Source organism: Sphaerodactylus townsendi, linkage group LG02 (genome assembly GCF_021028975.2).
Source record: "Sphaerodactylus townsendi isolate TG3544 linkage group LG02, MPM_Stown_v2.3, whole genome shotgun sequence".
Taxonomy (NCBI): domain Eukaryota; kingdom Metazoa; phylum Chordata; class Lepidosauria; order Squamata; family Sphaerodactylidae; genus Sphaerodactylus; species Sphaerodactylus townsendi.
In genome coordinates this window covers 49,455,311-49,477,379 of record NC_059426.1, presented here as the reverse complement: position 1 = coordinate 49,477,379, position 22,069 = coordinate 49,455,311, and the positions used below count along the sequence as shown (strand labels likewise).

Below are 22,069 nucleotides of genomic sequence, written 5' to 3'. Positions count from 1 at the left end.
AAAATACTAATGTAAGTTATTCTGTAACTTGAATCACTGTCAGAATCAGAGGAAGAGACAACTTGTGTTTCTAGGAGCTATTTAATTTTTCCCCAGATCCTTGGGAGCTGCGTGTGCAAAGTGCCATCAAGCTGCTGCCAAATTATGGCAGCCCCAACAAAGGGTTTTTAAGGCAAGTGAGAAGCAGAGCTAATTTGTCTTTCTCTGCTGAGTCTTTCTTGGTGGTCTCCCTTCTATGTACCAACCCTGCTTAACTTCCAAGATCTGATAAGACTGGCCTATACCATGCTACCTTTCCTCCCATCCTTGGGAGGTGTCAATTACAAAATGGTTGCTCAGTGAATAGAGTCTATCATTAGCTGCCAACTTCTACTAAAATGAGAGCATTTCCAAGTAGGTCTGCAGTGTTTGGGTGGAGAAACATGTCCTCTGTGGTTTTGCCAATGCAAACTATCCCCCACCCCAAATTGTACCTTGCTCTACAGGGGGGCAAATGCAGTTGCCTCTATGGCCCTTTCCACATGGGCCAATAAAAGCCTCGCCCTGGTCCCTTCGCACAGCTGGCTGTCCCATGGAGCGCTCGCCTTCCAGGGATTATATAAGACTTTTCCTCTTTCCCCTCCCCTCCCCTGCCTGCCTCTCCCCCACCTGCCTGATAGAGTAACCAGTATAAAGAAAAGGGGAAATAATGGGGTGCTCACATGTTGCCCCACTACTATTACAGATAATTCTAACTGCACAGAGGAATTCCCTTCCCCAGTTTATTCGGATTACTTATTCCCGCTGCAGGACTACAACTCACATTCCATTCTGTTCCAAGAGGTTCCCTGACCTTTAGAAACAGTTTGGACAGCTCACCAGGCAGCAGGAAGGTATATGTGTGAGTATATTTGGAAAACACAGGAAAACACCATTCTTCATTTTCACTGACACTAACCCAGTTACAGCTTTAGTTTCAGAGGGTAGCCGAGTAAGTCTGCAGCAGAACAGCTAGATTCCAGTCCAGTAGCACCTCAGAGAACAGCCAGAATCTAAGGGAGCTTTGTCTCTTGAAAATTTATACTCCCAAAATCTTGTTGTATTCAAATTTACCAGTTTCTACTTGCAGTTCAATCTTATGCAAGCTTATTCCAAAGTAGCTTCCAATGAACTCAGTGAGCCTTACTTCCAAGTAATACATAAGGCACCACAGCCCTTTTGTATATGATGATAACTTACTATTAAAGAAGTCAATGCTACCTTAATTTATGTTACAGGGATATTTATTTTCTCAACTTTTTGACTATTTAAAATGGTTATATCCTGACTTCTGACTATTTACAAAGCAACTGACAAATTATAACAAACCATTACAATTAATGCCAACCAAATACAGGATTCTGTAATACATCCATAAGAAAGCAAATCAATGTAAAGGATCAATCAGATCAGAGACCAATATAAAAAGCAGAGAACAGCAACTGCAATGCCCCCAAAGCTTTCCTAAGCAAATCCACTTAGCTGTCTATTAAGTGAACAACAAGGTGAATTTCTGGCAAATAATATGAATCCACCCTACTTATGCCTGACAAGACTGAGCAAGGACACAAAAGACCTTAATCTTTTTCCTTTGGGTAGCAAACCCCCATATTGTATTACAAACTGATCAAGTGTGAGGGCCCCCTTCAAAAATCAAAAACAACCCTCCAGAAAATAATTTCAAAAAATTAAATTTAAAATAATTATCCGCCTTATTCCCCTTTTGATTTTATTTAGCCTGAATCTCCTTACCCAGATAGCTGGATTGGATTTTTACTCTTTATAGTAATATTCAATGGGTTTTCACCAAATCATATGACACAATCTCTCCAACCTTTCATTGTTTAAACTGGAAAAAAGGAGATATTTTAGGAGGCAAAAGCATTCATAAATTTGTGGAGTTTCAAGGTCAAGGCAACATGTTTAAATTTTAATAACTCAGCCACAATTCTATGCATGTTTCTCAAATTTGGCCAGTAACACTGCTTTCCAAATAGATTCTCAATGCCAAATTTCAGACTGATAGGACAAATTGGCTGGACTTTATTATGAATAGAATTTTCAAGCATAACAGAATTGTTTAACCAATATGACTTAACTGACACAGCTCTATAATTGCCTTCAGTTTCACAAGCAGTTCACCACCTAGCATTTGAGAGCACAATCCCAAAACTGCATCCATTGTTTAGCGCCATTACACAAGTGTCTGGATCCAGCCTACTCTTTCCAAGCCCTGACATTAAATCTTTCCTTCTGTTTGGAACAATGTCGATGTTTTTGATTGTGAACTGCTATTTTATTATTGTTTTCCAAACCAGCGCTATTTGCATGTTCACAAGGTATAATTATTTAAGAAAAGTGGGAGAGTTGTATTTTTATATTTCACAAATATATGAATTATATACCCATCCAAAATCATGGCAATTGGAATGCATTAGGGATCATACAAACCTGTGTTTGATATTCCATGCCTCTCAGAGGGGCAATGAGCCCGTTCAGTAATCTTCAGGGTGCTTTTGGGGTGTGTGTATGTGTTAATTTACTAAGTTATTTTTGAGACTATATAGGAATTTTGTCAAGTGTGCAGAAATGCCTCATGTCTCTTGAGTGATTCTGCTGAATTCTCCATACTAAATGCACCATGAACAGTTTTTAAGTGATTCAAGGAGTGCTAACAATTTGTGGACTACACTGTGGTATATACGTATGTGTAGCTTGTAACATTTCAGTATGATCCTACCGGTATGTAATTTCCATATAATTTAACATGCCATCTTACCACTTAAGCTTTGTTTCATCTCTGTTTGCAGATTTCTGCAGTCCAAACCTGATTGCTTTGTTTATTGGATATACCCATTCAACAATTGTATTTGACTCACATTATATAAGACACCTTGAGTCTCGCTGTAAAAGGAGGACCATAAATACTGTAAATAAATACTTTAGCTTTAGAGATTTAATGTTCTGGACTACACCAAATTTCAATGAAGACAGAAATTTTCCATCTGCATTCACAACCAAGTGTTTCCAAGCCATTATGTAGGTGTCAGGATGCATTGTATTATGTGTTATGCTATTACAAAATGTTATGAAGTGTTATGATGGTTATGTTATGAATTATTGACCTGTGATAGGAATATTTAGTATTACTGTGTATTAAGTATTATTGAATTGCTGTTGGTCTATGTTAGGGTTTATTGTAAATGATGTTGTTGTCATGCTCATTATACTGGCTTATTGTTGTTTATCCGTGGTTCATGCTAGTCCTACTGTATTAATGTATTGCTGTTTATTATTGTGTTGTACACCGCCCTGAGCCCTCTGGGGGAGGGCAGTATATAAATTAAATTTCAAATCAAATCAAAATCACATGTGTGCTCCAGCCACTGTGGAAGCAGAAACAGAAAATGAAAACTCTTTTACAGACTTTCTCTTCCTTGGAGAAAAGGTACTATAACCCTTTCTTACACTGCAATCCTAAAAACAAAAATCTTTCCTGACAGTATGCCCTACTGAATAGACTTCAGAAGGATTCTGAGTTCATTGACCAAGGTGTTCCAGACTAGCCTGATCTCATCAGACCTCAGAAGCTAAGCCAGGTTGGCCCTGAGTACTTGGATGGAGACAACAAAGGAAGTCCTAAGTTGCTACACATAGGCAGGCAATGACAAACCACTTATGTTCATCTCTTGCCTTGATAACCCTATGGGATCACCATGAGTTGGTTATGACTTGGTGGCACTTAACATCACCACTACCATGATTCTCAGCATTATTTCGTTACTTATTTCCTTTCCAGGAAACCTGCCTGAGGCAGCTTACAAAATAAGACATTATACAATTTATTGATTACAACCCAGCACTAGAAACCCAGAGTATAAAAACAAAAAATCATGTGGCTTTAAATGGGTTTTTAAAAGATGTTTTCAGTCAGGCAGTCGAATCTAAAGGCAGTGGTTGTGGTAGTTATGCAGCAGTCAGGGATGGTGCTGCTGTGCTGCCAGTGCTCCAAAAAGGAGGAACAGCAAGCACAAAAACATCCCTGATTACCTAGCAAACCCCTTTGCAGCTCAATGGACTACGCCTGCCTTTTTGATGCCATAATTCCACACCATCAAAGGGGGAATTCCTAGGTTAAAAACCCATTGAAAGTTGACCAAAAGCTCCATCCTGGGAATGCCCCTGGAATGCCCCCATCTATGTCAGTGAGGGTTCCTCTGCTGGAGGAGTTCTGGTGCAAAGGCTTGGATAGCATCTGGGCATCGAACTGCTGCACAGAAGCCCAACACTTGCATAACTGGCCCTGTGGTGGCACAGATGCCACTTATGCTGGCATTAGGTGGCATTGACACAAGTGTGAGGGTCATGCTGGTTTCACAGCAAGAATGGCATTAAAAACTGGCCCCTTAAATACAAAATTTGGGTAAAAAGAAAAGTTTTGCCCTGTTGCCTGAAAGAGAACAGTGTAAGAGCCAGCACATTCCATGGGAAGGGCATTTCACAGATGAGGTGCCATTGCTGAAAAGGCCTTGTTTTCTGTCTCTACCTACCTCACCTCTGATGGCATGGGGGGAGAGAGTAGGCCTTGTGAAGACCTTAACTGGTGGGCTGCAGGCGGTCCAAGTATCTTGCTCACAAGGCATTTATGGCCTTACTGGTATATATCAGCATTTTGAATTGTGCCTGGAAAAAAATGACCTCTTTGGAAGGTTGACCTTATGGCTTTATACCCCACTGAAATCCCTCCCCATCCCATCCTATCCCATCCCATCCCTCCCCTCCCCTCCCCTTCCCAAACCACACCCTCCTCAGGCTCTAACACCGCCCTCCCCCCTTTCCAGGTATATCCCAACTGGGCACTGGCAACATCAGGGAGAGTGCAATCCCTTCCAGCATAGGTTGGCTCCTCAGTCCTTGAGCAGACTCTCCATTGACCAACTTCAGTTTATTGTCGCTATCGAGTAGACCTGTTTAAGATTGTTCTATTATTCACTTAATGCTTAATTGATACATTTTTCTTTTAAATTGGATGATGTGCTTCCTAGTCTTGATTTCTTTTTTATTTTATTTATTTATGATATTTACACCCTGCATTATACTAGCATCTCTAGGTGGCTTACAAAGGTTAAAAAACAATAAACATCACAATAAACACATATGAATAAAATATAACAATTAAAACAGCAATAAAATCACATTAAAATAACCCCAACCCCTACTCCCACCACCACCACCACCCTGGACCAGCAGCTGCAGAGGGGGATTCCAGAGAGTTAACCAAATGCCAGGGTGAAAAGGAAGGTCTTCACCATGTGCATAAACTCATAAGAAGAAGCCCTCCCACATGTCCCTGTTCCCCCCACCTCGGCAGAGAGAGGTACTACTAGTAGCACCTACCCCTATGATCTCAGTGACTGGGTAGGTAAATACAGGCACAGGCACTCCTTCACGTAGGCAGGACCCAGGTTGTTTAGGGCTTTGTATGTCAATGTCAACACCTTGAATTGGGCCTGGAAACAAATTTAAAGCCAGTGGAGTTCCTTAAGGACTGGTGTGATATGTGTCCAGCCAGATCTACAGGCTAACTACCTCACTGCCACATGCTGCACCAACTCCAGCTTCCAGATTGTCTTCAAGAGCAGTCCTACATAGAGTGCATTACAGTAATCCAATCAGGAAGTTACAAGAGCATGTAATACTGTGGCCAGGTCTCCTTTGTCCAAAAATGGGCGGAGCTGGTAAACCAAACAGAGCAGCTAGAATGCCCTTGTGCCACCATCGTCATCTGAAGCTTAAAGAACAGCAATGAATCCAGGAGAACCCCCAGATTTTGCACCCAGTCCTGGGGCAATACAACCCCATCCAAAACCCATGGGTGCCCCATGATCTCCTGGACTTGGGAGATCATGATCTCCCGACACACAGAGAACCTCCATCTTGTCTGGATTCAACCTCAGTTTATTGGTCTTCATCCTCCTCATAACTGCTTCCAGGCAGTATTCTAGCACACAGAGCACCTCTTCTGACTCTGATGAAATGGAGAGACAATGCTGGGTGTCATCCCCATATTGATGACACTTGACTTCAAATTCCCTCATGACCTTACCCAGTGGCTTCATATAGATGTTGAACAGCATAGGAGACAGGACCAACACTGGGGAACTCAACAAGGGAGCTCCCAGGACTACAAACATGAGTTCCCCAACACTATCTTCTGGAATGGACCCCAAAGGTAGGAGGAAAACCACTGTAACAAAGTGACCCCCAACTCCATGCCCTGGAGCCAGTCTAATAAAATACCATGGTTGATGGTATCAAAAGCTGCTGAGAGATGAAGGATAATCAACAGGATAGTATCCCCCCTGTCTCTCTCCTGATAAAGGTCATTCATCAAGGTGACCAAGACCATTTTCATGCCATAACCACACTGAAACCAAATTGACATGGGTCCAGAAAACCAACTTCTTCCAAGTAAGCCTGCAATTGAATTATCACCACTGTGTCCTGGACCTTTCCCTAAAATAGAATGTTGGTCACTGGGTGATAATTGGTCAGCACCACAGGGCCCAAAGAGGGCCCTTCAAAAAGGGATGGACTGCTGCCTTATTCAGAAGTGCTGGTACTACCCCTGACATCAAAAAGGCATTCACCACCTCCTTAAACCTCTGGATCAGCCCTCTCCTCACTAGCTTTTAGAAGCCAGGATGGACAAGGGTCCAGGGGACTAGTAGTAGGCTGTATCCCTGCAAGCAACGTGTCCATGTACCTTAAGAACTGAAACTGATCCAACAAAACTGTACCAGACTGTGCTCCAGACACCTCCGCAGGATGCTGTTCAATGGTGGAGACCAATAACATGCGGTGGAGACCAATAACATGCGGATCTGAGCGACTTTACTTGGTATTCCAAGAGCCTATTGATTTCAGTGTAGACCTACACAGCAGAATCAAATGATCACATACCTTTGGTAAAAGAAGCATAAAAGATAGTGCTTCTAGTCATTCCCAAATGAATCTAATACATTTGTTTTGGTTTGCTCTGGTATGTCATATAGTACAATTAAGTTGCTAAGCCAGTCCCATCCAAGTAAATCACCCATACTCTTACACTTTTTTTCCTCAAGAAACAGTAGTAATTACATGTACGAGGTTCTAAGGCTATCAGATGCTCCTAAGCAAAGCTTTAATTTATTTCATCTGTTTGTCAAAAAACAACCCACTTGTGTAATAATTTTTTAATCAAATAGCCTAATTTTTATTGCAATGCTAGCAGGGCCCGGCCCCGCGTTTCTGTGGCTTATTGTGGTGAAATGGGAAAGGAACAGTAGCAGCAAATCAATTGCAGAGGCCAGCAGTACATGCTCATGGAAACGCGCAGGCAGATACTGTGCGATGTCATTGATGTTTGTGACCGCATCCTCCCTTACTTCTCTTCCCTTGCATGCCACCCCTCCCCCTACTTCCCTCCCCTTTCCCTTTGCTAGAGTGGGTGGGTCATATCCAGATGCTGTGCCCCCTCCCTTGCATGCCACCCCTCACTCTCTCCCCTCCCTAACTTCTGTTCCCTTGCATGCTGTCCCTTCCCTCTCCCACTCTCTCTTCCCTTGCATGCCACCCCTCCCTCCCTTCCGTCTCCCTCTGCTAGGGTGGGTGGGGCATATCTAGATGCTGGGCCCTCTCTCTCCCCTCCCTTGCATGCCACCCCTCACTCTCTGTCCCCTCCCTCACTTCTCTTCCTTTGCATGGCTCCCTCTCCGTCCCTTCCCTCCCTCTGCTGAATGTGTATGAGAGTAGGTGTGTTGTGTGGTAGTAGTGGGTGAGGCACAGAGAGTGAAAGGTACCTGCGTGTGAGGGGGGGAACCCCACCTGACGTCTCACACGGCAACGTGTGTATGTGTTTCACGTCCACTCAAGTTATTGCCTATGTACTGTTTTCACTGCTCATATCTGGCCATCTGAGCGAACATTCTAAGGGCATGAACATTCTAAGGGTGACAGTTACACACAGGCAGCTTCATGGCCTGGTGCACCAGGAAAAAGATGTTTTACCTGGCTCAGGTGTGTTGTCTGACAGCGGGAGGTACGTAAGTACACAGTCGGGGGAATGAGTAAGTGTCTGTGAAATTTTCAGAGCGTTTGGGCCAGCAGGTGCGGGGTTATTCTCGAAGCAACAAACACATGGTTCCATTTTTTTATATATAGATGAGGTAACTCTGACTTTAGAGACCAAAGGGAACTGGATCAGTGAAGAAAGTAAAGCAGCTGCATTGTTCTCTCACTTTGCCCCCTAAGTTTTTATTTTACAGTCCACAAGCACACATGTAAATAAAAAGCTACATTTACCATGCTACAACTCAGAAGAAAATGAGCATCAGACATCACCAAAACAGCAAATACAAAAGCAACAGAACAGTAAATATTATCATTCAAATGTATTTTGAAAAAGTCAGGTCTATGTGTTAAACATGAGATATTCCAAGCTCTCTATTGCTAAGCTTGGAATATCACAGCACACTCAGTAATTCCACTTTGTTTCGGAGGGAGCCGTATTCTCTGTCAGCTGTGACTCCTCTGCCTGAATGAGCATGGGAATGTCAAGGCTGGGAAAGGGCTTCCATCTGTCAAGAAATGGATGCCTGAAACTAATGAGAAATCACAAACTAGCTGGGAAAACCAAGCTACATGCTAAGTAGTTATTAACTCTTGCAGAGGTGTATGCACATCAAAATGGCATCTTGTAGGTCTGCATACATGCTTGCGGAGTTCCCTGGGATGCATGTCATTTGGGTTTTTCAATATTCAAGGCAACAACCCGTGCATACCAAAGACTAACAGGGCAATCCTAAAGAGATCAAGTCTAAGCCCATTCATTTCAATTAGATTAGACTGAAGTAACTCTGAGTAGGATTGTATTATAAATTATGAAAGCACAGGATTGTGATGTCTGAGTACAGCATATAATAAGTATGTCACTTTGTTGTTTGGAATGGGATAGGGCACAGATACTGCAAAAACCACGTAAGCATAAACTAAACTAAGCTCCAACTTCTGAATTCTGTGTTTCTCACTCCTTTATTGAATAGGAAATGCTACATTTTTTCTTCATTTAGATTTTCAGAGAAGACTAACTGCTCTTCACAAACACACACAATGTCAGACTAGGATCTAGGAAACTCAGGTTCAAAGCCCTATTCTATCATGGAGGTTTGCTGGGTGACCTTGGGCTGATCATACATTCTCAGCCTAACTTCAAAGTACAGTTTTGAGGATAAAATGGAGGAAAACAGAACACTATGATCTGCTTTAGGTCACTGCTGGGGAGAAAGGTGGAATACAAATAAAGTGCATAACTAACTAACTAAAATACACACAAGAATATTTAAATGTCTGGAGAAGGTACCCAAAGGAAACAAAACATTCCCTTGTTCTCTAAGAAACAAGTAAACCACTCTGTAAAGTTTTGGCCTTCAAAACATTTGGTTTTAAACCAAGGTTTTGGTGCCAACTCTGATTTGATGACCTTGTCTTTTAACATAGATAACTCTGTGTAATGTAATGAGCACGACATATCAGCTATTCAGGAGGCAGGTATAAAAACCATGATGTCCTTGAGTTCATGCGTGCGTTCATGAATAAGTTAATAATAATTGCACCCAAGCACATTGTTCACTTGTATTGACTAATCTTCTGTTCTTCTGAAAACCATATTTGGCTCTGCACCTATTAACACAGGAGCTTGATTCTGCCCACTCTTGCCTCTCTTCCAAGCAGCCAATCATTGTAATCTAAACTCCTTCTTGAGGCAAAAGATATCTACATCTATGTCCTTATCTATTTCTATATCTACATCTATTTAAAAAGGAGACCAAAGCAAGACTTCAGTTGATCAGGCACTTGGGATGAAACAATCTTCTAAAGATGTAAAAGTTCCACAGATTCTGAAACCATGGAGGAGACTTTTTTGGGGGAGTAAAGGGACAAAAATTTCAGGACAAATTAAAATATACACATTATTTACTTTCTTATCAAATGAGCAGTGCAATCCTGAAAGGGGGGGGGGCAGATAAGCAGTGGCCAGACACAGTGCACCCCCGCTGCCTTCAAAGATGATTGCAGATGTGCGGGACTATGAAAACAGGTAAATCCCCCCCAACCATGCTGAAAGGGACCCATGTAGCCCAATGGGTTGCGCCCGCAAAAGTGGGCGTTCCTAGGCTGAAAGGCCACAGGAAACTGACTAAATCCAGCTCCACTCCCAGGAATGCCCTTATGAGTGCTGACACAGACTCCTGCATTGGAGGGGTGCCAGTGCCATGACAGTGTTGATGCCCAGCGGCGCATGGCCGCACAGTGCCCTAGCACCAGCATAAGTAGTGGATGGCATTTAACATTGCTTTGAGGGGCATCTATACTGGTGTAGAGGTTACACTGTCTCCAAAGCCCTTCTGCACCTCCCTCCCTGGAAGATTACATGCTGAACTCATTTTACTGAATTAAGTTAAAATGTATCATTTATACTTAGCAGAAAAAAATTACTATTTGGCATATTTAATAAAACTGAAAAGTGTTACACTGGTGTAACAGACTTCCCTCTGCGATACACTTCTGAAGATGCCAGCCACAGATGCAGGCGAAACGTTAGGAACAAGATCTGCCAGACCACGGTCACACAGCCCGGAAAACCCACAACAACCAAAAGAAAGTGGGTTATCTGGATGGAAACATTATCTGGACAGAAACAGTGACAATATGGAGGACTACTAGCATATTTGGATATTAAGTAAGGCTTTATAACTGCCTGTTGGTTTTCCACGCTGTGTGGCTGTGTTCTCATAGTTTTTGCTCCTAATGTTTTGCCCACTTCTATGGCAGGCATCTTCAGAGGATTGCAGCAGCAAGATGTATTTCTTTCTATAGAACAGTGTGGAATGCTTGATGTAGCTGAGTATTTGTTTTGTCCATCTCTGAAGTGCGAGAGAGATAAGGTGCATTTGCACAAGTCCAGCTGGAGTTCATTTACAGTTGCATTTCTAAGTGCATGTCCTGGAGGTCTGACTCATCTCAAAAATCATAGTGAGGTGAGGCCAGGTGGGTGGGGGAGGGCAAGAGGGAAGCAGTTTATAACATCTGATGGGTTGTTGAATGGTGTTTGAAAGGACCCCTGGTTTTTAGTTTTAGTGTTTTTAGTACTGGTAGTCAGGTTCTGTTTATTTTCAGACTCTCTTTTTGGGAGGGGGGGGGAGTCTCATGCTTTTGTTGAAGAGAGTCTCTTCATTTTTGTTAGGTAAAAGTGTTCAGATAGGCTGATCTAGTTACAGATACTACATCATTTTAGTGTATGCAGTTGTCAACTGACATTCCATGGACATGGCCCTTGAATGTCTCCTAAAACATTTTCAGTAGAGTAAATCAGTAAAAAGGCCCAAACACTACAAGGAGCTTGTGAAAGAGTTTGAAATTTTTTAAATACATTTCTATAGATGTTGTAGGTAACACTAAACTAGAACACCTGCAAGCCCAGATCAATTTGATACCGAACATAAGCATTACTTTCTATGGACCACGGAATACTGCGTAAGCTGGAGTCTCTTAAAATATATGATTTTTGCTGGTTACAGCATGGTTGGTGATTGTGCTTAACCATGTAGTGGTTAAGAGCAGGTGGCCTCTAATCTGGAGAACTAGGTTTGAGTCTCCACTCTTCCACATGAGCGGAATACTCTTTTATCTGGTGAAATGGATTTGCCCTCTCCTACATTTCTGCTGGGTGACCTTGGACTAGTCACAATTCTTCAGAACTCTTTCAGCCCCACCTACCTCATAAGGTGTCTGCTGTGGGAGAGAAAGGGAAGGAATCTATAAGCCCCTTTGAGTCTCCTTACAAGAGAGACTCAGTTGAAAACTGAAACATGGCCACACAACCCAGAAAACCCACAAGTCCGAGTGATTCCGGCCATGAAAGCCTTTGACAATAAAGACTTTAAAAGTATGTTAATTATTAGTAGGGGCTATTAAGTTCGAATTTAATGTTTATGGTTAAAGAGCAAATTTTTTTTTTTTTTGCACTGTTAACACTCGATGTTGATGTGATTTTGTTCTTTTCTTTGTTTCGGTAAGTGCTCTAAATGCTAATAAAATTTGAAGACAAAAAAAAAGAATAATCAGGTGGCTGACTCATGTGTTGTTCTGCCTACATGAAGATGAGTGCAGTTTGGGGGGAAAGTGTCCATCACTACATTGTTAATTTTTAAGTCTAGTATGATTTTTGTTGCAGGTTTAAGAACAGGAAGCTAACACATATCAAGAATACAAGCTGTGCCACAATCAGTTACTGTATAAGTAACTGCTGGACTGGGGCAGGGAAACTTGCCATGTGGAAGCTCTGTGGCTGCTGTACTGTATTGACAACAGCAGCAGTAACAGGTAAACCACACAAGCCTGTCTGTGTGTGGATACCACCTTAGCCCCTATTTCTGTTACTGGATAATAATAGCTGCATTCCACACATTTTGTATGGGTTTAACTCAGTGACTGGCATTTTCTACTCTACAGGTAAATATAAAAGACTGTTTATCAAAAGTGTCCACTTACATGTCGTGAGCACTTTATAAACTAGTTGTCTGAATATAGGCCTAAGCAAAGAAGGTTTTTTAAAAATATAATTGCAGTTGCCAAACTAGACAATTTAGGAGTTGAGATGCAAGGAATAAGCTAAGCCCATTGGGACAAAAAATTAATTTCATATGTATGATCACTGGCAGTCTTCAAGCAGCGGCTGGACGAACATTTGTCAGGGAAGGTTTAGGCTGCTCATGCACTGAGCAAAGGGTTGGACTAGATAGTCTGTATGGCCCATTCCAATTCTGTGATGCTATTATTCTACAAGGAAAAAAACTGTTATAGTGAAGTTATAGCATTATAGTGAAAACCTAACTGATATCATCAGCTCAGTTTGTCAGGGTAGTAAAAGCAGCTGCTTCCATTCTATTTTAAGAAGGCCCAAAAGTAAAATGGCAAAGTTCAAAATATCATTTTGGTTGACATACCGTATATACTCGTGTATAAGTTGACCCGCATATAAGTCGAGGCACCTAATTTTACTACAAAAAACTGGAAAACTTATTGACTCACGTATAAGTTGAGGGTGAGTATATACGGTACCTTTATCTATTTATTTACTATGTTTAAATCCACCTTTTCTCCCTAGTGATTGGACTCAAAGTAGCATTACCCAAAGCATGACAATAATAACAAATCTGCTTTATGGAACTTCCAAGACCTGCAGGGTTTTCCATGGAGCAGGTACAAACAAAAAGCAAGCACAATCCTGAGAAGCAGTAGTTTTTGCTGGCCTAGTAGTCACACGTGGTTGGAGGTGGTCTCTCAGATAAGTGGGTCTCAAGTTGTGAAGGATTATAAAGATTAATTCTGGCATCTCAAACTTAATATAGCAACACAATGATGAATGTAATGATCTTAAAGGGAAGAATTTAGTGTAGCTCTGCATTCTGCACCAATGTTAGCTTCTGTGTTGTGTTTAAGGGCAGCTCCACATACAGTGTGCTGAACAGGTCTCAAGGTTATTGTAGCACATATTAGGAATGCTGTGCACAGTATGACCATTTTGTCTCAATGAAAATATCCTAGAGTCAAAAAAAGGTACCGCAGAGGGCAAGTGTATTAATCAGAGCATTGGAGCCTCTCTTGTCTACAAAAGGATGCTAAAGAGATGGATCTTTTTATTTTTTAAAAAGGGAAAGAAAACAACTTGTGATTCTGAATTGTAAGAACAAGCAAAAGTCTATCTGTTCAAGGTTCGAGTCTATAGCATCACTTTTTTAAAGATTGTTTAAATTGTTTAAAAGATTAAAAGGTTACAGAAAATAAGGGAAAGTAGGGGATAACCATACAAACAAAAATAGGAGGAAAATATACAAACAAAATAACATTTATATAGTACAGTAATGGATGATTTACTTAATAATATTATTCTACCAAAGAGAAAGGAAAACCCAACTCATGGTGAAATCTTTCTAATACCCATTTCAATAATGTACTAAATTGAGGACTTCTCCTTCAAATTCTATGTTATAATACATTTCTAACTTACCAACTTAAACGTTTCCTCTAACTGATATTACAAGTAGCATCTTAAAGACCAGCAAAATTTCCAGGGTATAAGCTTTTTAGAGTCAAAGTTCTTGTGTCAGGAGGGTTGACTCTCGAAAGCTTATACATGGAAACCTTGATGGTCGTTAAGGTGCTTCTCGGCTCAAATCTTGGTCTTCTACTGTAGACTGACATGGCTACACATTTGGAACGGTCTTTTGCAAAACACTAAAATGTTCAGGATAAAGTAATGGAATTAGTGTGACACATTGTGCATGGTTAACTTATGAAATGTTTACTGTAAGTTGTGATAGCATCTACTCATCTACATGGATCTGTAAAATTATTAGATGTTCACAAAGATCTATCTCTGTCTATCGGCCATGAGAACCAAAATGGAAACTTCTATTATCAGATGCCATATAATAACTAGATATTATATGCAAACAACAAGGGAATGTTGTTTACATTATCTGCCAACTAAAGGATTATATGTATGTAGTGCACTGTACTATGTATGTTCTCGGCAGTGACAATTGCTATTGATAGAATGCAAATAATTACATTAGGCATGCAGAAAGGTACTGGAGGTTTTGACTTTATAATATGTGAAAGGGGTCGGCTGCCTTTTTATAGCACACCCATTATCTATAGAATTTGCTATGCAGTGTGTAGAGATGCTAAATCACAACCCTTAACTTCCTTGGCTACAAGGAACTATTTACACATGAAATGCCGCACAAAAGAAACAGAGGAGGAAATATGCTCTAATCACTGCAAACACAGACTTTGCACTGCCTTTGTCTCAGATTCTGATACTCTACAGATTGATTAATGACTCCAGATTTCATCTCTAGGTTCAAACTGTTATTCCTTCTTTACAGTCCTGGAGCAGTGGCAGGGTGAGGGGACAACAATGACTTGCACATTGTGGAAAAATCATGCAATGTTTGAACATTATGTATTGGGAATCACAGCAACTGAATACAACGTTGCACTATACATTCTAATATCACTCTGAGTTTGTAGAACATGTATGTCTTTTCCATCTCTACTTTCTCTTCTTTAACCAGACTAGCTGCTATCCACTTGTTTAGTCCCTTCTAATTAGTAACAATAACATTGGAAATACCAGTCAACTGGCTTGCTTGTTATTTGATAATAAAGGCAAGCAGGCTGTTATATCAAGAAAGACAAGTCTAGAATGACACTCACTCTTTTTAAGGCATCAAAATGCCATCTGGTAGGAGGACGAAAAACTTCTTGACCCTCTCCCCACACAATTCATTACAACAACTCAGAATTGATTTGCACTGCTTCATGAATTAAATGTTTTCAAATTAGGAATCTTTCTCTGTTCTGATTCTAATAAGTTAACAATTTACATATCAAGACTATTACTGGGCAATACTTTTGGTTCAAATATTCTAGTACATGTCCTTCCAGCCCTCAGTAGCTAATGACTCATAAGTGTGAGACAGTATAAGTGTAAATATTTAAAGCAGCTATCACAATACAACTTTGTTTAACAGGAGACTGAATGCTATATTAAGCATTCTTTTTCCTTCTTCCAGATTTAGGGGGAAAAGGTTTTGTGCGCAGTATGCAGTCTAACACCATTTAAAGATTATGAAGGCTACATACTAGGTAATAACCACCACTACTATCCACTCAACAGTGCACAGCTGTTCAAATGGCTGTTTTTCTTTATTCTTCCTTGCTACCATTTGGAAATAGGGTGGAACGGATGGTTGTGGAAGACAAGAAAAGCATGGAGGAGGAGCTGTGTGTGATGACAGAATAGAGGAGGAAAGAGATGGAGAAAGACCCAGATGAGTACAACCCACACTCTGAAATGTTGTATAAATCTGATTAAACTCATTTTTGGCAGACAATGGTAAACTGCAGTATTACAGTCAAAGCTCTGCTCTCAACCTGAGTTTGATCCCAACAGAAGTCAGATTCAGGGAGCCAGCTCAAGTTGACTCAACCTTTCATCATTCCAAGGTTGATAAAATGAGTGCCCAGCTTCCTGGGGGTAAATTAGAGATGACTGGGGAAGGCATTGGCAAACCACCATGTAAACAGTCTGCCTAGTAAATGTCATAATGTGTTGTCATCCCATGGGTCAATAAAGACTTGGTGCTTGCACAAAGAACTGACTATCTTTACTCTTTTTAGATCCCATTTTAAATACAATCACTTCCTATGCCTTCAAAACATTCTAGTATAACATTTACATATATTTAACAATGCATCTCTTAAAGAAAATCTACTTTGGCCAACTCAAGGACAAAAACATCTTATTTACAGACAATCGTATGTACAAGATGTTGATGTTTCTTTAAAAATACCCAATTTGTGTAACAGTCCACATTGATATGTAAAATGATTGTTATAAATTTACCTTTCACTTCCACGGGAAAAAATACCTATTCTATTTAAATATGAGATATGGACCTTAGTAGAAAATGCTAATAAAGCTGTGACAATTTTGTTTTACCTCAGAATATCAAGCACAATGTAAACTTATATAGACAGCAATGTATGGCATAGCTTATGTAGAAAACTTTAAATTTACATTCAGAAACTATCTGAAGTAAGAAAAGATCTTATTAATATGGACTTTGTTATTTTAATGTAGGAAAAAATCTTTCCCTTATAATTCAGATGATATAATACAGGCAATATACCATCAAGTTCTCTTGAGAATTTATGCATACTTTTCTGAGATACAAAACTTAAGTGTTTGCAAAACAAGATCATAGTTTGATAACTTCCCCATTAATAGAAGACTAGAAGTATTTTCTGATTTGGAGAGAAAATTTAATATAAGAAATATAGACATTGCATAGAATTTTAATGACAGAACAGGCAATTCACAATGTCTTTTGATGATTTGAATTTAATTTGTACATTTTGGACCTGTTAAGTATCGGTAAGCTTTGAAATACACTACCAAATACCTTTTGCCATATTCAGTTTTATTTTATTGTATTTTATTTGCAAACAGTAAAATTAGGGGAAATTGTAATCAATACCAGATAAATAATGTCAGGATTTTTTGCAAGAAAACTTTGAATGTTAATTTGATGTAATATGTTGTCAGCAATGTCTTAAGGAATTGGGCCACAAAACCAGTTTTATGAGGCACTTACTCATTGCCAGTGTCTCTGAGGTCATTGTTGTTCTAACCTAATCATTAACATTTGTAACAACAGAATAGTTGAACCATTATTAAAATTAAATTTAAAGCAATAGCGGATACTGGCCATTATGCTGGACACAGCATTTTTCTTTTTGCTTTTAAGCCAATATCTACCCAGACATTTATTGACAGATATAGCATCATGGTTTTTAAATATATTGATTGAAAAATATTGAGCAAATGGTGAATTATAAATTCATCTTTGTCCCTCTGCCATGAATGCATGACCTGCATTTTTATTTATACCACAGCGAGTACCTACACTGACAGATATGTATATATACATAGACTGTATGTTTACAGAAAAAAAATCTGTATAAAATGGATATGTAAATATATATATTATATATATATAATGTATATCCAGTACAAGGTGGCATGCAAAGGGCACTTTCTATGTTGCATTACAGTTCTTTCAAAGAAACAGAGGGAGACAGAAACTTGCTTACAATGAATAAAAACTTTTTACATCACTAACAGAATGACTATTTTGCAAGACTTCCTTCTGCTGAAAAAAGCATCCATAAAAGGAGTACAAATAGGTATAGGAAATAGAACTTTTGAATGTAGCTACCACATTGGTCCTAAGACCCAAAGTCCCAATTTGTGCATATTTCATTGTACACCCTGTTTCAGGAAAATAATTAAGGAAAAAACCCTCATCATTATTCCTGGTTCAATTTAAGCCGAACCCAATTAGTCAATATGCTAGTTGATGTGAAAGTAATAATATTTTCCATGTTCATACTTAATTGTTTTCACAAGAATTGGAATACTGCCAGTATTGTTCAGTATTTATCTACTAATTATATACTTTGATTACACTAATCATTGGAATGACTGGACACAGAAGTATATAGTGAGTACAACAGTCTTAACACTATGGAGGCATTGAATCACTATCTATTTTTATTCACACATTAATTATATCCCAAAGTCTTCTATGCAGTAACTGTAGTTAAGATGATGTACAAAATATAGCAGCACATTTTAGTATGTGACTTACTATGTTCACTTAAGACACCAACTTCTTGAGAAAATCAAACAAATTGGGTTCTCTACCCTATTAGGAGTTAAAGGATAAAAATATTTCAGACTGCAATGGTTTGAGTTTAAATATATAAAAGTACAAAAATCAAAATGAACAGTTATATGCTGTATCATCTGGGAACAGGTGCTGCCTGGTGTGTTTTTCTCAAAGGAAACAGTTTCATCCTTCAAAGAAGTCACACTAAGCTATTGTTGTAAAGAGGTTCACAACATCATCCAATAAAATGTGGAACAAAACCAACATCTGTCAGAAGGTTTAATCAGTCCCTTTAATATCTGGATGAAATTAAAGGGGGAAAAGAGGTATTTCAATTTAGCTTTTTCCTGCTCAGCAACTCTGTAATCCATTTACAGCATTCCATTCACATCCCTTAACCCCTGTGTTATGTTTAGCTAGAAATTCCACTCTAAAAATGTAAACAGCCTTTTATTGCCCAAAAGAAAAGCAGTGAGAAAGAAAATGTGTGCCTTATCGCAAGGATGCAGCATGGCACTTCATTGCTATGATAAAGTGCTGGAGCAAACCCTCTCTCCCCCAACATTACAAGACAAGCACAATCCAAAAACGGATTAGAATTTGACATAAGCTTCCTCAAAAACTAATCAATCAACTCATGCGGTAATATTAGAATCCTGCTCTTAAGGAGGCATCTAATCCTTAAAGGTTTATTACACATTTCCTTAATGACTGCAATCTCTCTCTCTCTCTCTCTCTCTCTCTCACACACACACACACACACACATATACACACACAGAGAGAAGGAAAAAACTTTCAGCTAGAGGTGGGAACATAAAACTAGTAGCGTTTTCTTGAAAAGGAGAATGCTGAAATACAGTTGCAAGACCATGTTTAATGTTTTGCTTTTTTGGCAAAACTGGAATATGTTAATTACTTTTTTCTTCTCCTTGCCATAATATACAATATGATCAATCAAGAAAACCTTAAGAAACTTGCTGCAACTGCATTATCTGCTGCGCCCACCATAGTAATGTCTCACTTGAAGTTCTGCATATATGCCTTGAACTATATTCTGTTGTTTTCTGGAGGCTGCAGTCCGGATAAATCGGTCATATCCAATTCAGCAGGGACAATCTTACACATAATTACTTCACTGAACATTGGGAAATTTACTTTAGAGGAAACATGCACATAATCAGAATCCACAACCATCAAAGGATTATGCCAGTAAGTTTCTTGTTGGATAGAGTGGGACGTGAGTCCACCACAATACTGGGGACACACACATACAATGCATATAAGCAAATCTTTCTATATTGAAAATCAACCCAAAACACATCTGAAGTTCTCAGTGATCAACCAAGATGCATTATGTCAATTTGGTACAGTTAAGAGGCCTCCCTCAAAGCATACCATGTTTTCTTTTATGAAATATCCCTGCCTGCAGAAACATAGACTAAATAGTTGTTTTACTTTTAAATAAATGTATAGTATATTCTGAGCATCTAGCAAACAGTGATGTAATTGGGGAGATAATCAGAAGAGGCGGTGCTTTGAAGCTAAATTTTTCAAAGAATTTAATAGCTTGGTCACATTAACACATATTCCCAAACGGACGGTCATTGGTAAATCCACTGATCAGAACATTCAACATGTTGGTCAAAAGCCTCTCTAGGGCATTCTATTTACATTTGGGAAGGGGGGATTTGGCTCTGGTCGGTTTTGATTTACTGGACTGCTCAACTCAGTTGCTTGCTTTGAAGGAAGCGGAGGATGCCGAACTGCACCCCCCGAAGCAAGCAAACGAATCGATGTAGTACGATCTCCTGGCAAAACTGACAGCAGCGTCCACAGAAACCCAGATGTTTCATCGAGCTCGCCGCCTTCGTCCGCTGTGCAAAAGTTCTCCCGCAAGCAGCCGGGAACAAGCGGAAGGGATCGAAACCGAGGAGCACACCCTCTTTGGCAAAAAACAAAAGGCACCTGGGGGCTAGCCCCCGACACCTCCGAGCCCAGCCTGCCTGGTGAAGAGGCATCCCTTTGCATCTATAGATTGGGAAAGGCAGGGGGTCGGGGGTCGGAGGTGGGGTGGGGATGGAATTTTGCTGCGGGCGGAACTCCTGCTGAATCATTACAAACTTACAAGATCTTTCCAAGCCTGCACAAAAACAGCTGGTAACAAGGGGATTAAATAACCCCATACGAACGTGAGAACAACCCCCCCCCCCTTCTTCCCTGCTGGCTGGTGTGCATTCCGAGGGGAATCTGGAGGGATTCTGCCAGCCGCACAAAAGAAGGCTCGCTCCCTTTTCCCACCCCTCCCCATAAGAAAAAGTGGACTTACGAGCTGGAGGAAGCCGTGCACCACCACGAGAGGCAGGGGCTGCGGCAGGCGCACCATCCTGGCTCGGCGTCTACGAGGTGGTGTCCCCGCCTTGGCTCTTGCTCATCTCCACGTCGGGGGGCAGGACTGAGTCGAGGGACATGCCACGGCGCTTCTTCGCCTTCTCCCGGAGCTTCGAGCGAACTGACACTCGCGCGCGGGGAGGGGGGCAAACAGGCGGGAGAGGAGCGGCTCCCCAAACCAGTCCTCCGGCGCTCATTCGACTACTCTCTGGCGGCGCTTGGGTGGGTGGCTGGAGGGAGACTGGGAGCCGACTAGCAGCGGTACAAGAACCGTGTCACCCCCCCCCCCTCCTCCCTTTCCTCTAGCTTGGGAGATCCCGGAGAGGAGATACCCCCTTCCCCCCCCACCCCCCACCCCGCGAAGAGACCAATGAGCGGAGCGGCAGCGAGCGTCAAGCCACTCACAGCCTAGCTGGGGGGCGAGGGCGCTTGGCTCGCTCTTGGCGGGAAAACGACTTGAGGGAGCTGCTTTGGGGCCAGAAGGCGGGGTTCAGGTTGGAGTTTATTAAGGGGTGGGCAAGGATCCTGGACGTGTGGAGTAGGAAAACGCGCCTCATCGAAGTGGGGCAGGGGTGGGATTTTTTTAGTCGAGGGCTGCAGTGCTGGACGTCATTTCTGAACCATATTTTCTTCATACAGACGCAGAGGAAGGTCCATAAAACCATCTCAGTGGGACTCTTTCAATGAGTACAGCTCAGGCATTTATATATAGGCATTTGTTTAGGTTCATTTACTAGCAGGAAGGGCTAATCTTCCCTTGACACGAGCACATTTGACCCATGTGCCTGCTATCCTATTTAAACTTGGGTTGCCTCCTAGCTGATGTGGCTTCCCAACTAAGCTTCCCTGCTTAGCTTCCATTACTGTATCATCCCACAACCCAGGCTGTGTCTTCCTCCTTACTTGTCTTGAAAGATACCTTAGGGCAGGGGTGTCAAATTCAATTGCACAGGGGGCCAAAACTCAAACCACACTTTAGGTTGGGGGCCGAACAGGATAACCATTTATTGCCAGGCATGCAAACCCCCTCTGCCCCATGGAGAAGGCAGCCGCCTGCTCTGTTGGGCAGAGGGGATGGTGGCAGCGGCGGCCTGCCTGGTGGTGCTGCTCTCGCATCGCACAAGCTGGCAACACCAGGTTTGCAAACCCTCTCTGCCCCACAGAGAAGGCAGCTGCCTGCTCCATTGGACTGAGAAGGGACTTGCCTGCCTGGTGCTGCCGCTCTTGCGCCGCGCAAGCTGGGAACACCGGCCATGCAAACCCCCTTTGCCCAACGGAGAAGACAGCTGCCTGATCCATTGGGCAGAGGGGGCGGCGG

The 22,069-nt window shown here is 41.2% G+C and overlaps 1 protein-coding gene across 1 annotated transcript in view; it reads right to left on the bottom strand.

The window, feature by feature from the left end:
• Positions 1-21,034, bottom strand: part of NXPH2 (neurexophilin 2) — a 39,938-nt gene extending 18,904 nt beyond the window's left edge. The window contains exon 1 of the mRNA XM_048486465.1: positions 20,690-21,034. Within this exon, the coding sequence (XP_048342422.1) occupies positions 20,690-20,746 (57 nt within the window). The 5' untranslated portion in view covers positions 20,747-21,034. The remainder of the gene's footprint in view (positions 1-20,689) is intronic.
• Positions 21,035-22,069: the final 1,035 nt, after the last annotated feature.